At 38.1% G+C, this 14,679-nt stretch overlaps 1 protein-coding gene across 3 annotated transcripts in view; it reads left to right on the top strand.

The window, feature by feature from the left end:
- Window positions 1–14,679, top strand: part of dchs2 (dachsous cadherin-related 2) — a 149,864-nt gene that overhangs the window by 94,571 nt on the left and 40,614 nt on the right. For 2 of the 3 annotated variants that reach the window (XM_062981158.1, XM_016994194.2), the window contains exons 6-12: window positions 4,318–4,493; window positions 5,897–5,996; window positions 6,745–6,902; window positions 8,969–9,809; window positions 10,418–10,657; window positions 13,131–13,265; window positions 13,590–13,799. In XM_062981158.1, the coding sequence (XP_062837228.1) occupies window positions 4,318–4,493; window positions 5,897–5,996; window positions 6,745–6,902; window positions 8,969–9,809; window positions 10,418–10,657; window positions 13,131–13,265; window positions 13,590–13,799 (1,860 nt within the window). The remainder of the gene's footprint in view (window positions 1–4,317; window positions 4,494–5,896; window positions 5,997–6,744; window positions 6,903–8,968; window positions 9,810–10,417; window positions 10,658–13,130; window positions 13,266–13,589; window positions 13,800–14,679) is intronic. The other variant, XM_016994081.2, reaches the window with a different exon arrangement.

Genomic DNA, 14,679 nt, shown 5'->3' with positions numbered 1-14,679 from the left:
CTAGAGTCAGGGGTGAAAGCAGTGAGCAGTTACAGATGTCCAAAGAACAGCTAAATTACTGTTTTTTCCCATTAATGAATTTATCTACCAAAAATAATAATAGTAATAGTAATAGTAATAATAATAATAATAATAATAATAATAATAATAATAATAATAATAATAAAACTTTATATGTATTCCACCCTATCTCCCCAGAGGGGCTCAAGGCAGATTCTAACATACAATGGCAAACATTCAATACCTCCATAAAACAAATGCCAACAGAAAATCCCAGAAAATCCCAGAAAAACCCCACATATGAAAAACCTAACATCAAATTGGAGCCCCTGGTGGCGCAGTGAGTTAAACCGCTGAGCTGCTGAATTTGCTGACTGAAAGGTCGGCAGTTCGTATCCATGGAGCAGGGGTGAGCTCCCACTGTTAGCCTCAGCTTCTGCCAACCTAGCAGTTCGAAAACATGGAAATGTGAGTAGATCAATAGGTACCACTTTGACGGGAATGTAACAGTGCACTCTTGGGCTTAGAAATGGAGATGAACACCACCCCCCAGAGTTGGACATGACTAGATTTAATGTCAGGGGGAATCTTTACCTTACCCCAACTTCAAATTAAACCTAACATCAGTAAATTAAACCTAACCTCAATAAATTGAACCAATGCAGTCAGACAAAAATTATATAATGATATGAAATTTGAATAAACATCTACATTAATTTACAGAAGCCAACTGAAATTCTCAGAGTTGTGTGAATTGGTTGTGTGGCCAATGATGGTAACTGGGCTGGCATGGACAGCAGATCTTGTGATCATCCTTTTGCATTGAATTCTCAATATATGAAACATAGTTAGACCAATGGATACTATCACCTGTGAATCACCAGACTCTCTTCCTTTTTGTTTATTCTTTGTCTGGTACTTAGAAACAGTCAACTACAACACAGTCCAAAATGATAGTTATGGATACTGTTAGGCATGTTCCTTGTAGACTGATGAAACATTCATTGCAAGACATATAGTTGAAAACGACCAGCAAGGATAATTATAAATCACTGTCACTTGTCGTTTTTGAACTTGTGCCAAAGTAAAGTGTAAGATGAGTTGTACAAGATTCCTATATATACGTTACATAAACACTGGTCTGAGAAAGCATCTTTCAGGTCAAATGATAGCCAGACCACCTCAGCTATGAACAAGCATTTGATATCATCTTCCCCATGTTCATCCTTGAATGTTTACACTCATCATTTCCCTTCTGTGTCCTCCTTTGGCTATCATAGAAACTATCTGCTTTAGTCCCTTCTTGTTTCTTATAAATACAACTAGCTGTGCCCAGCCACGTGTTGCTGTGGCTTATGGGAATCGTTTTTTGGCCAGGTGGAATAGCAGTGAATAGCCTTGCAGCCTCAAAGCCTGGCTGGTTTCTTCTTATGGGAATCCTTGTTTGGTGAGCTGGAATACAATGAAATAGGCTTGCTGCTTGGAAGGCTGGGTACTTGCGTTCTGCGGAAATGTTTTTTTGGCCAGTGTGAATAGCACTGAATAGCCTCGCTGCTTCAAAGCCTGGCCGCTTTCTACATAGGGGCATCTTTTGTTGGCCAGGTTGAATGGGACGGAGTAGCCTCGTGGCTTCAAAGCCTGGGGTTTTCTATCTAGGGTAAATCATGGTTGGCCAGGTTGAACAGCACTGAATAGCCTTGCTGCTTGCAAACCTGGCCACTTTCTACCTTGTGGAATCCTTGGTTGGCCAGGTTGAATAGCAATGAGTAGTCTCCATGTGGTAAGCATGAATGCTGCAATTAGTCACCTTGATCAGCATTGAATGGCCTTGCAGTTTCAAAGCCTGGCTGCTTCCTTCCTGGGGGATTCCTTTGTTGAGAGGTGTTAGCTGGCCCTGGTTGTTTCCTGTCTGGAATTCCCCTGCTTTCAGAGTGTTGCTCTTTATTTACTGTCCTGATTTTAGAGATTGTATTGTTCTGTATTATCTGCTTAGAACTGTATTATATGGGGCCCCTTTTATTCAGCTGTATAAAATCCACACTAAACTGGATTATATGGCAATGTGGACTCAAGATAATCCAGTTCAAATCAGATAATCTGTATTTTATAGGCAGTGTGGAAGAGGCCTGAGTGAAGAGGCCCAGGCGCCTTTGGGGCTTAGTGGGTTGCTAGGAGACAAAGTGGGTGGGCCTACCCTTCTGACTGGCAGCAAGGGGAAAAAACAGCTTTTCCTTGTCCTCTAATTTGGACTTTATTTTTCTAGGTTTTTTTGTTTGAAAGACATATTTTAGATGATTATGTCTTTTGTGACCAAATTTGGTGTGATTGGGTCCAGCACATTACATTTTTATATATATAGATAAGATTCCATATCTGCAGAGAATACATCCTTGACTGGACTACTGTTACCTGAAAGTGTGGATATGGCTGAACACCATTAAATTATTTGATTTTTGATTTTCACTCCCAGTGTACTACAGAGTTACATTGTACAATCTAGCTTGTGCTAGAGAGATTTTTCCTCTATGAATTTTCTAGATCTTCCAACACAACTCTTTGTTAACTTCTAGGGAATGCACGCCATAGAATCATCTGGAAGATTTGGCAAATTCCTAGAAATACTGTTTTTCTTCAGGTACGGGAAAGTGAAACTGAGGATATTGGTTTTGCAGTTGCAGGACTCTTACTGTACTTTTCCTTGGTTTATCAGCACAACCTTTTCCGTGACTTCTTTAGCTTTCCTTCTGCAACTGATTTTTATTTGTCTGCTTTCCGTTTTTCCACTGGCAGCCAACAGAGCTGAGGTTGATTCAAACTTAGAAGTGTTAGAAGATGAGTTGTACAAGATTACTATGTATATGTTCTTCTCTTTGTGGTTTTGGGTATGCTTTAAGGACAGTTTTCTTAAAATGCCAAGTAACCTTATGTCACATTGCAAATGGAATATCCGATTAACATTTGGGGCCTTCAAGTGGATGTTGTTTATTCATTCAGTTGCTTCCGACTCTTTGTGACCTCATGGACCAGCCCACGCCAGAGCTCCCTGTTGACCGTCATCACGTCCTGCTCCTTCAAGATCAAGCCAGTCACTTCAAGGATACCATCCATCCATCTTGTCATTAGTCGGCCCCTCTTCCTTTTTCCTTCCATTTTCCCCAGCATCATTCTCTTCTCCAAGCTTTCCTGTCTTCTCATGATGTGGCCAAAGTACTTCACCTTTGCCTTTAATATCCTTCCCTCCAGTGAGCAGTCGGGCTTGATTTCCTGGAGGATGGATTGGTTTGATCTTCTTGCGGTCCAAGGCACTCTCAGAATTTTCTTCCAACACCACAGTTCAAATGTGCCTATCTTCCTTCACTCAGCCTTCCTTATAGTCCAGCTCTCCATAGGTTACTATGGGGAATACCATTGTTTTAACTATGCGGATCTTCGGTGCCAGTGTGATGTCTCAACTCTTCACTATTGAGATTGATGATCATTGCTCTACTTCCAAGAAGTAAACTTCTGATTTACTTGGTTGCAGTCTTCATCTGCAGTAATATTCGCACCTAGAAATACAAAGTCTGTCTCATTACAGGAGGCTGGAATGCTGAGGTGGGTAGGCAAGTGACTATAGGTTAGTGGTAAGTGTGTGTGTGTGTGTGTGTGTATCACCCAGGGTAAATAAAGGAGGATAGTTTAGCACAATACAATAAAATATTGAAAATCAATCAGAAGGGAATATGGAATGAAAATCAGCCGCAATGATGAAACTAGTTGGCAGAACCTTTGTACTATACAGATGTGGAATCTGAGACTTGCTGTCCGCAAAGCCTGCATCATTTGCCATCTGGCAAATGACTAAAGCAAAGTGGCTTTAGAGATGGGTCTAAAAGAGATAAGGAGGAGTTCAAAGAAATATACCACAGTTCTGTTGCAATGAAGTCTGTAAAAAGTAACTCTTACTTGGTATTTGCCAACAGGTCCTGTGTTGAGAAAGTCCACAGTATATGATGTCTCAGCCAGCTGGCCAACAACTAAAATATCTTTCAGCCTTTTATTTTGCTGGCAGGGAATAGAAATCTATTTTGGTTTCTTTAGAGCAGCCATGTGGCTTTAAAGTTAGCTTTTTGTGTATAAAGTCAAGTCACTTGGAGGATAGTGAAGTTATAATGGCCCCAGGGCACACAAGTACTAAGTGACACTCTCTTGCTTGGCTCCATGAAGCACACCTATCAAGTGACAGAAATAACTTTCTGGCATATGGTATGAATCTTGTAAAACTGATTGCGTGCAGACTGTAATTCTCCATTCTGTTCATTGTCCTTATTATCCCAGGTGAAATTATAAACTGGGTTGCATTGGATCATGAGCAGGAAGCTCACCATCATCTGACTGCTCTGGTGACTGACCATGGAGTCCCTCCACATAATTCAACCGTAAATGCTTATATCACAGTGACTGACCTAAATGACAACCACCCATCTTTTCCCCAGATTCCACCGCATATCAAGGTTTGTAGTAACTGTTGTAAATATTATTATTTTTTTTTTAAAAAAAGGTTATTTCTGCCAATTTTATATTAAATGCATACATATTATTGCAAGCTATAGGGTGGAAGAGGGAGTCATTTGAATGTATGTTCCACCCAATATAGGTGTTAAATTCATGCTCTGTCCCAACGTAAGCAAAAGCCTGCTAAGCCTTGTGCGTGAAAACACCCTTCTCCATTTCTAGTTGCTGCGGCATACAATAAATTTTAAATTTTGTTTGGAGCACCATCTTGTGGCAATACGCTTAAACTGGAAATCACATTAAAAGGCACAAGTTGACACATACAGTAGAATCTCACTTATCCAACATTCGCTTATCCAACATTCTGGATTATCCAATTCAGTCTGCCTTCTGCCTGGATCCACAGCTGTTTCTCTAGACAGCAAGGACTGAACTTTTTACACATTAAATTTCCGACAATGTTGTTACTGCAACTTCATTATATGCAATTCTATCTTAGTTTATAGTCAATTTGTTAGTAGCCAATGTTTTTGTAGTCAATGTTTTCAATACACTGCAATGTTTTGGTGCTAAATTTGTAAATACAGTAATTAATACATAACGTTACTACGTACTGAACTGCTTTTTCTGTCTATTTGTTGTAAAACATGATTTTTGGTGCTTAATTTGTAAAATCATAACGTAATTTGACATTTAATAAGCTTTTCCTTAATCACTCCTTATTATCCAACATTTTCACTTATCCAACGTTATGTTGGTTAAGTGAGACTCTACTGTATTTAGAACGCATTAATCAGTGAATTATAATGGTTTGACATCACATTTAGTGCCATGGCTCAATGTAATGGAATTCTGGGATTTGTAGTCTGGTGAGATATTTACCATTCTTTGTCAAAAAGTGCTAAGACCACAACAATATAAATCCCAGGATTCCATAGGATAGAACTATGGCAATGTGGGTGGTTGGTAAATCTGTTTGCAAACTAAAATTAAGTTTATCTTGCCTCCAGTTAAGAGAGTGTGGCATTTGCTACCAGTTTTCTAGTAACTTTACTTATACTCTGGCCTTTTCTTAATAAAAGGCTTTATTTATAGTTTTACAACTTTCTGCGCTGCCGTTGACATGTCTATGGAAAATCATCCAGAGTGTGACTTTAATTTAAACACTCTAAATTACACACTGCTAGGTTTGCAGGAAAATTAGGAATAGACTGTAAGAGCCATAGATTTATGAAGAAATATAGAAATAGTAATATATTTATTTTAAAAAACTATTTAAATTTTATGCCAATTTAGTTACTACTAAATGACAGGTTTTGTGAGGCTGAAGCACAGCGACTTTGTATTTAGTTTGTCCTTGCAATTTGGAAATTCTAATTTTAATTGATCTCCTTGTCTTTAGATTTTGGAAGGGCAACCAGCAGGAACACTTGTTGCCACCATAATTGCAAAAGACCTTGATTTCGGAAACAATGGGAGAGTGCTCTACTCACTGTCTGCAGGTGAAAGTTTCTTCTTTGTTGAATATAAATAAGAAAGTGCATGATATCAAAATATCTTGGGCGGAAAGGAGCCTGCAATCATAGCAGAAACGTATAATTTGGCTGTGTCTGTCACTATCACTTCATTCAAGTTCCCATCTTCACTGCTGTGTAATGCATTTTGAATCTGCATTATATAGGTAGTGTAGATTCCGGTAATGTAGTTTAACTGCATTATATGAGTCTGCACCAGGCATGGGCAAACTTCGGCCCTCCAGGTGTTTTGGACTTCAACTCCCACAATTCCTAACAGCCGGTATAATGCAGTTTGAATGCAGATGGTACCCAAGTCTCAATAGTGAATTCCATGGCTCTCAGAGATGACCTTTGTGATGTAGAGGTTGCCACCACAAAAAGAAGACTCCTTTTGATTTCCATTCATTCAAGATGAAATTGTGGTGAATTACTATTTGTAATATTGTCTGTTAGCCATAGATATCATGTTAAAGTGGCTCTTTAAAGGGAATTCTTTCAAGGAGAAGATGGGAGGCCAAACAGCATGATGGGAATGCAGGCCTCACTTAGAAATGTAATATTTTCTTTCCTGTCTTGTTAATGTTTCTGCACTGCAAAGTATATACCATGGGGAAAATGGATGGGATAAGAGAGCAGGAGGTAAACTGGGAGCCACTACAAAAAGAGAGATGTTCTTGCTTGCGTAATCCTTTCCTAATACACAGCTATGTTAACCATGATGTCTGTCTTCTAGGGGAAAGCTTAGGTCACTTTCAGATTGACAGCAGCAGTGGTGAGTTAAGAACCACCGAAGCTCTCATGTACAGTTGGCGTTCAAACTATAAAATGGTTGTCACTGCTGTTGATCAGGGAATCCCTCCACTTCAAGGACAAACAGCCATCAGTGTTGAGGTACTGAGTTTTTAAAAATTGTGTCAGAAGCGAATTGAGAACATACTGCAAGTCTCTTCTGGTGTAAGAGAATGGGCCATCTACAGAGACGTTGCCCAGGGGATGCCCATGTGCAGACTGTAATTCTCCATTCTGTTAATTGCCTTTTCAGTCAGCAGTTCACCTGGCACAAGGGTTTAACCCATTGTGCCACTGTGACCCCTTAGGTATTGAGTTAAACAGGTATTACTTTCTTGAGGTAAGCCGTCTTGTGTAAATGATGGTACAAAGATGGAGTACCCCCATGAGGAATATTTTTCTGTGAAAACAGAAAATGTTTTTTTATCAGATTTCACATAAGGAAACAACAGACTTAAAAGTAGCAGACTTAAACAACAGCAGGACTAAGAGATAGCGGACAATTTATAATTATAGACTGTAAACATACCTGAACCCACCAGAAAAATAACTGTAAACCAAACTACATCATACATATTCAGGTCCTTCTAAAATCAATGTAAAGAGTCCTCATTTAAATGGGGTTATCTGAATCAAACCCTGTATCTGTGTGTACCTTTATCAAGTTATTGTTTTGCTGATCTTGCTGGCCCAATAAGATTTTTTTTTTGGGGGGCGGGGGGGGGGGGAGTTTGGATTCTCATCTGATTGCTGATCTCAGTGCATTCACTTGGCATCCTGACTATTGGTTTGTTCTTTCATTCTTTAAAAAGCCAAATAAAATAGCCAACAACAGTAAGACCGAATCCTTAAATGTGTTATGTTGCACATAATTTTACTTGATGTATTTCAAACCATAATACTGTTTCACCAGAGAACATAATTTCATAAGTAAGATCCCCTTATCCAAAGGGATACTTTTCAAGATAATTTGTGGATACTTACAGATAGTATATTTTAATACCATGGTTGACTACTTAAACTTAACTCATTCAGTTTAAGTAGTCGGCTGCAGGTTGAAAATGTAGGGTTTGATTCAAAGTTAAAAGAGGCTTGGAAACAACACTTCCTTGGCCAGGAAGGGTCCCACTACCACTCACCTGCTGCTGATTCACTCCCACATAGTAATAATATAATATACTTTATTTATATTCTGCTCTATCACCCTGAGACTACTCGGAGCAGATTACAGAATACATACAAGGCAAACATTCAATGCTGTCACAATTAATAACACAGACAGACAATACATAGATAGAGGCAAGGCTCCCCACTTTTTCATCTCTGGCATCTGGAGGCTCTGCTTGATTCAGCCATGGGGAGGTGCTGTTGTTTCATTTTAAACACAGAGGAGGCTAATTTCCATGAACACCATTCCTGATCAAATTAGCTAACATGTTTTTCGGGGGTGCTTTTTAACCTCCCCACTAAAGCGGTACCTTTTTATCTACTTACATTGCTGCTTTCGAACTGCTAGGTACACAGAAGCTAGGGCTGATGGTGGGAGCTCACTCCGACCTGCGGCTTGGAACTGCGGCTTGGTCAACAAGATTTTCAGTAGCTTGACATTTTAACCTGCTGTGCTAGCCGCAGCCACATATCACCTCCTCATTTCCTCAGATGCTTCTATAGACGCTTGGAGGCCTAAGCATATAATTGCCATAACTTCCAGCCTAAGTATCATGAAGTTATGCTGGAGCACTGAGACATGCCACAAACACATTCAAGAGTGATGAACACGAGTAAATGTACCAGCAAAAAGCAGTCTAGTGGATTTGGGGGCCTGCCTGTAAAAAAGATCATACCTTTAAAATACGAACAGGACTCTTTAGTTGCAGCTTGATAAGAAAAAAACACTACATTCTATAGCTGGAAAGACCAGCATTAGTGATCTGTAGATATGCCTTTAAATATGTACAGCATTGTAGTCTATAGATTCGCTAGGTCAATAATTGAACGGATTAGTCAGCACTTATGTAAATCCCTTTAAGTTTGCACTAGATGAAACTAGCAGTTGGATTTAGGACCTTTACATGTCCAAAAGTCCTCACCCAGAAAAATTAAAATAGATTACAAAATTGCTAATATTAATATATATATTTAAAACAAATCTTGTTCTTTAATTTCAGGTAATTCCACTTCCTAAACGAAGAAGATCTTTCACCCCAAACATCAGACATTTGGTTGTACCTGAAAATTTGAGACCAGCTCAAATGCTAAGCTGTCTAAGACTGCCTGGTCAGAAGCCATATTCCAGTGAAAAACAACATTTCACCATCTTTGAAGAAGATGACAGTATTCCGTTTGAAATTGACAGGACTACCGGGGATCTATTTCTATCCAAAGAACTTGATTATGAAACACAATCTCACTACTTTTTTAGAGTTGTTGTAAATAATTATCCACACAGTCCTCCACAGAATAATACTGTTTTTCTCAGTATTGATGTTGAAGATCAAAATGACCACTCACCCTTTTTCCAGAATGACTTTGTTGTAATTGGGATAGAAGAAAATGTGCCTGTTGGTACTTTGGTGTATACATTTCATGCAAGAGATGAAGATGGCAGCTTTTTAAACAGTAAACTTCAGTATTCTATGCACATGAAAGACTTCACTGAAAATCCATTTCTCATCCATCCTTCTTATGGTAGTTTAATTACAGCAGTTCCCCTTGACCGAGAAATCACACAGTCTATTGTCTTGACAGTGTTTGCAGTGGATCAGGCTGTAAATTTGACTGATCGCAGGCAGAGTTCCCTGACAGCCAAAATTGTCATTTTAGATGTCAATGACAACACTCCTCACTTTGTTTCATCTCCTGTTTCGTACATTAGAGAAGATGCAGAAGTGGGATCATTTGTGCATCACATAATTGCTCAGGATCCAGACCAAGGAAGGAATGGGCAGGTCACATACCATCTTCTATCCAACAGTAAAGGCCAGGGATTTGCTATAGATAAAAACACAGGTAAAGTTTTTTATATGCACAGTATATAAAAAAGCTAAATTTGTCAAATTGGAATTTAAGTTATTTCTCACCTTTTGATTGAGCTCTGAAAATAGATTGTTAATATTGCAAGGGGAGCAAGAGTGTTTACTTTACTTAGGTGATCCCTTGTAGCCCAAGGATGATGGCCCTCCAAATGTAGTGTCTTGGTGGTAGATGTGTAGGTGGATACCTATTCTTGACCCGCATGTTCCTCTGCAGTGAAGACATCGGTTTCCAGGTGGAAGGTGGTCCCAGTCAGGGTTGGCCTTCCTCTTGGCATGTTTCTCCCTTAAGCACCCCATTTGTGCCTCTTTGAATTCTGCAGCACTGCTGGTCCCAGCTGACCTCTAGTTGGAGCTCTCAAGGGCCAGGGCTTCCCAATTCCCGATGTTTATGCCCCAGTTTTTAAGGTTGGCTTTAAGCCCATTTTTAAATCTCTTCCTGTCTGCCAACATTACATTTCCTGTTCTTGAGCTGGGAGTATAGCAACTGCTTTGGGAGTTCATAGATTTCACGTGACATCTTTGAAGTTAATGATAGTAGCGTATTGCTTAGATAACTAATGTCCATTTCTCTTCTTTCAACAGGATTGCTAGTGACCATCTTTGCTTTGAATCGTGAATGCCAAGAATATTACAATTTGACAGTTGTTGCTCTTGATGATGGCACTCCAGCACTATCTGCAACTCAGAGTTTGACAGTAATTGTCCTTGATGTAAATGATGAGGCACCAGTGTTTACAAAAGCTGTATATGAAGCATCTATCTGTGAAAATACAGATCCAGGAGGAGTTATCATTAAAGTTGAAGCCACAGATAGAGATTCAGGTAACCTTCAAATGTCACTTTTATTTTTTTTCAAAAGTAATCAAACTTGCATTCCCTTATTGATATATATAGCTTCAGGTTCTGAAGATCAAAGTTGATTTTTTTTTTACTCAAATAATGAACGCAGATTTAAAAGAGGTACCCTCACCCAAGGCCATTGGCTACACTTTTATTTTGTGATGTTGTGTTTTATAATTTTGATGTATTACTTTGCTGTGATTGATATGTATTTTATATTGTTGTATTTTATTGTATATTGTTGGGCCTGGTCCCCATGTGAGCCGCCCCAAGTCCCCCCGGGGAGATGGGGCGGGATACAAGAATAAAATTATTATTATTGTTATTATTATATTATTACCCTTGCCAATGTTTTACAGTGATTTACCTTGTTCATATTATTACATTTTCATTTCTCTAATGGAAATTCATGCTTAGATGGCATGTTGAAAGAGGCACAATTTCTATACAGTGATATCTTGACTTAAGAATTTAATTCGTTCCGTGACCATATTCTTAAGTCTGAACCTTTTTATCTCAATTTTCCTGTTGAAATGCTATTAATCCATTCCAGCCCCACAATAATAATAATCATCATCATCATCATCATGATCATCTTTATTTATACCCCGCTCATCTCCTGAAGGACTCGGGGCGGCTTACACTGGGACAAGCCCAAAACAGTATTACATCAATAAAAACAGTAACACAATAAAATCACGGTATAATAACACATCTTATAAAAGTTAAAATAACTTAAAACATAGACAGTAATCCCAATCAGTAGTCAAGCACCATAGAACATGGGCCAATTTAAGGGAAAATGGAAACCTGAAAGTGGAAACCACCCTTTTTTTGTTATGTGTGTTTAAATAAGAACATGTACTTTATAAATAACAAAAAACGTATAAATGCACATTCACATGGAACAATAAAAGATAAAGATCGACTTTAAAATTGTAGAAGCACAAAGTTGTGGCAAGGAAGCACATTTGAGGCAACAAAATGTGTATTGGCCAGTGTAACAGCAAGGCAAAACAGCATCATTTTCTTCACTCTGTATTTGTGGTAATGGTGTTCTCACTGTTTGGGGATATTTGTACTGAGCTATTGATGTATATTGAAAACTGGTTGAGTAAAAAACGATGGCAATAATGTGAATCATGTATTAATTTCATCTGGCCAGAGTGGGGCACTGTAATCCCAGTGTTTTTTCCCTCCTCTGAAAAGCTGAGAAGGATTGTGAACTAGATAGTATGTGAACTTTTCAAATATAAAAAGTAGCAGAATGAAGTGTGTTTTTGGTCTTTCAAAATGCCAAGGTCAAAAACTGAAAAGAGTGTCAGATGAGATGAAACATTTACTAAGCCAAACAACAAATGCACAAACAAATTGAGGCAAGGGTTCTGTTTGCTAGTTTCCCGTTAACTTTCATGGAATTTACGTCTTCATCAAAATTTAAAATAACTAGTTGGTGATTAAAGCTTCATTTGCAACAAAACAAACCGAAACACCCATTGGAAGTTGTACTTTTGGGCCAGTCTTGGCAAAATCAAAGGTTTTGACTGGGACATTATTTATCTTCTGTCAAACAGCAATTTCGTGGTCAACATTACTCTTCCCCCAGAAGACTCATTTGTGAATTGTTCCCATAGCAAGCACATGCAAATATTACACAGGAATTAGTTGTCCAGTGGGATTTTTCTGGCATGTTCAAATGAACATGTGCTTAGAATTCCCTCAAATATCCAAAATGGGTAGGAATACAGCAGGAAAAGGAATTCTTCAAGTATATAAATTTCCCTGCCTGATAGGTAGAGAAGAGAACGGTGCTCTGGTGCCATAATAGAGTAACTGTTTCTGATTTGTGTATTCATGAATTATAGTTTGGAGAACAAGCGCTATGAGGAGTGGCTTAAAGAGCTGGGCATGTTTAGCTTGCAGAAGAGAAAGCTGAGAAGAGATACGATGGCCATTTATAAATATGTGAGAGGAAGTCATAGGGAGGAGAGAGCAAGCTTGTTTTCTGTTGTCCTGGAAACTAGGATATGTAACTACGGCTTCAAAAGACAGGAAAGGAGATTCCATCTGAACATTAGGAAGAACTTCCTGACTGTGAGAGCTGTTCAGCAGTAGAACTCTCTGCTCTGGAGTGTGGTGGAGGCTTCTTCTTTGGAGGCCTTTAAACAGGCTGGATGGCCATCTGTCAGGGGTGCTTTGAATGCAATTTTCCTGCCTCTTGGCAGGAGGTAGGACTGGATGGCCCATGAGGTCTCTTCCAACTCAATAATTCAATAATTCTATGAATTGGAGAAATACCTAAAAGACAATAAATAATTTTGCAAAAGCAATCAAAATTCATTCTTGGTCACGCTTGTACTGAAAATAAGTAATCCATCTAGAAAACAAGCACCAAAGCTGTTAATATTGTTAATGATATTCTTACAATCTATTGAGTTTTCTTTTGTATTTTAAGGAACCAATTCCCTGCTTCAATATGAAATTTTGCCTGGACCTGGATATGAGAATTTTCAAATAAATTCAAAGACTGGGGAGATTACAACGGCCATTGCCCTTGACAGGGAGATTAAAGAGTTATTTACTATTAAAGGTAAAACTGTTGAGAAGTTTCATAAGGAGTTTTACATTACATAGGCATCTGTTGACTTGAGATTAATAATGTTACATGTATCAAGTGAGAGAATGCTGCTTTTAAATTAAATTTTAATGAAATCTGCATGGAAGAAATTGTCAGCCACATATATTGGACATTAGCAAAATTAATAAAAAATAAGCACATATTGTTTGAAAATATAATGTTGCATTTTGTCTTAGAATGAATAGAATATAGAGTTTGATTTTCTCATATGATTGATTGGTAGCATCACTATCCTTGCTGTTATAAATTAGCTCTCATGTGTGCCTTCCTGTTCAGTGCTGGTCCAAGACAGTGGAACTCCCATTTTATCCAGTATAACATCTGTCATCTTTAGAGTACTGGATGAAAATGATCATACACCCAAGTTTCTCCTTCCAAACTATGACATGCAAATTATGGAAAACCAAGAGCCTTCAACTGTTGCAACAATGCTGGCTGTGGATAAAGATGCTTCAAATAATGGAACTGTGCAATACCGAATTATTGGTAAGATGAAAAGTTTTATGTCACTTAAAATGAAACTTAGAATTTTCTTATCTTAGCAAGACAACCCATTTTAATTACTCTTACCATCTTAGCATTTCACACAAACCTTATTATGGTCCATAGACCCACAGCTGTTGAATAAATAGCATACAGAAATTTACAAAACTTAGCATTTGGATTCTCCAGTACTTTGAACTAAGTGATTATTTATCCTATAAACCAAGAAATAGGTTTGCCTTTGTAAAAGTTCTCCAAAGTTAAATTCTTATTCTTCCCTTCAAAAATGTTATTGCCTCTTTAATTTCTCATGATATTTAAAAATTCTGTGAGCATAATAATTTAACATTCAATCGATTCTTCCCCAGACTGGTACAATTCTGATAGTTTGGACTTCAGCATGACTAGAGATCAAAAATGCTAGTTTAAAATATCTAGAAGTTTTCAAAAAATAGGCTATATTATGTTCTGAGCTTTATTTTTAACTTTTACTATTTTGAACAGAGATTTAAGGAGGAGTTGGTGCAAGATTTTGTTTCATGGGATTTCATATTCAGAATTATAGATTTCCTGTTACCGACCACTTATAAAGGACTGCAACCAAAAGTGCAGCTAATTTCAGATCTTCGGTTGCAGACACTTTGTGTATCTCAGCTTAATCTTAGTTATTATAAATGCTTTGAACTGTGACCATACTGATAACTCAAGGACAGGACATATGACTTTGCTTTGAGAAGGTTCTAGTTCCTGATTTCTCCAGTTACCGTTTCCCCGAAAATAAGACGGTGTCTTATATTAATTTTCGCTCCCAAAGATGCACTAGGTCTTATTTTCAAGGGATGTCTTGTTTTCTCATGAAGAAGAATTCACATTTATTGTTGAA

The sequence above is a fragment of the Anolis carolinensis genome, chromosome 5, assembly GCF_035594765.1.
Source record: "Anolis carolinensis isolate JA03-04 chromosome 5, rAnoCar3.1.pri, whole genome shotgun sequence".
NCBI lineage: Eukaryota > Metazoa > Chordata > Lepidosauria > Squamata > Dactyloidae > Anolis > Anolis carolinensis.
This window is presented reverse-complemented; position numbering and strand designations above follow the sequence as displayed.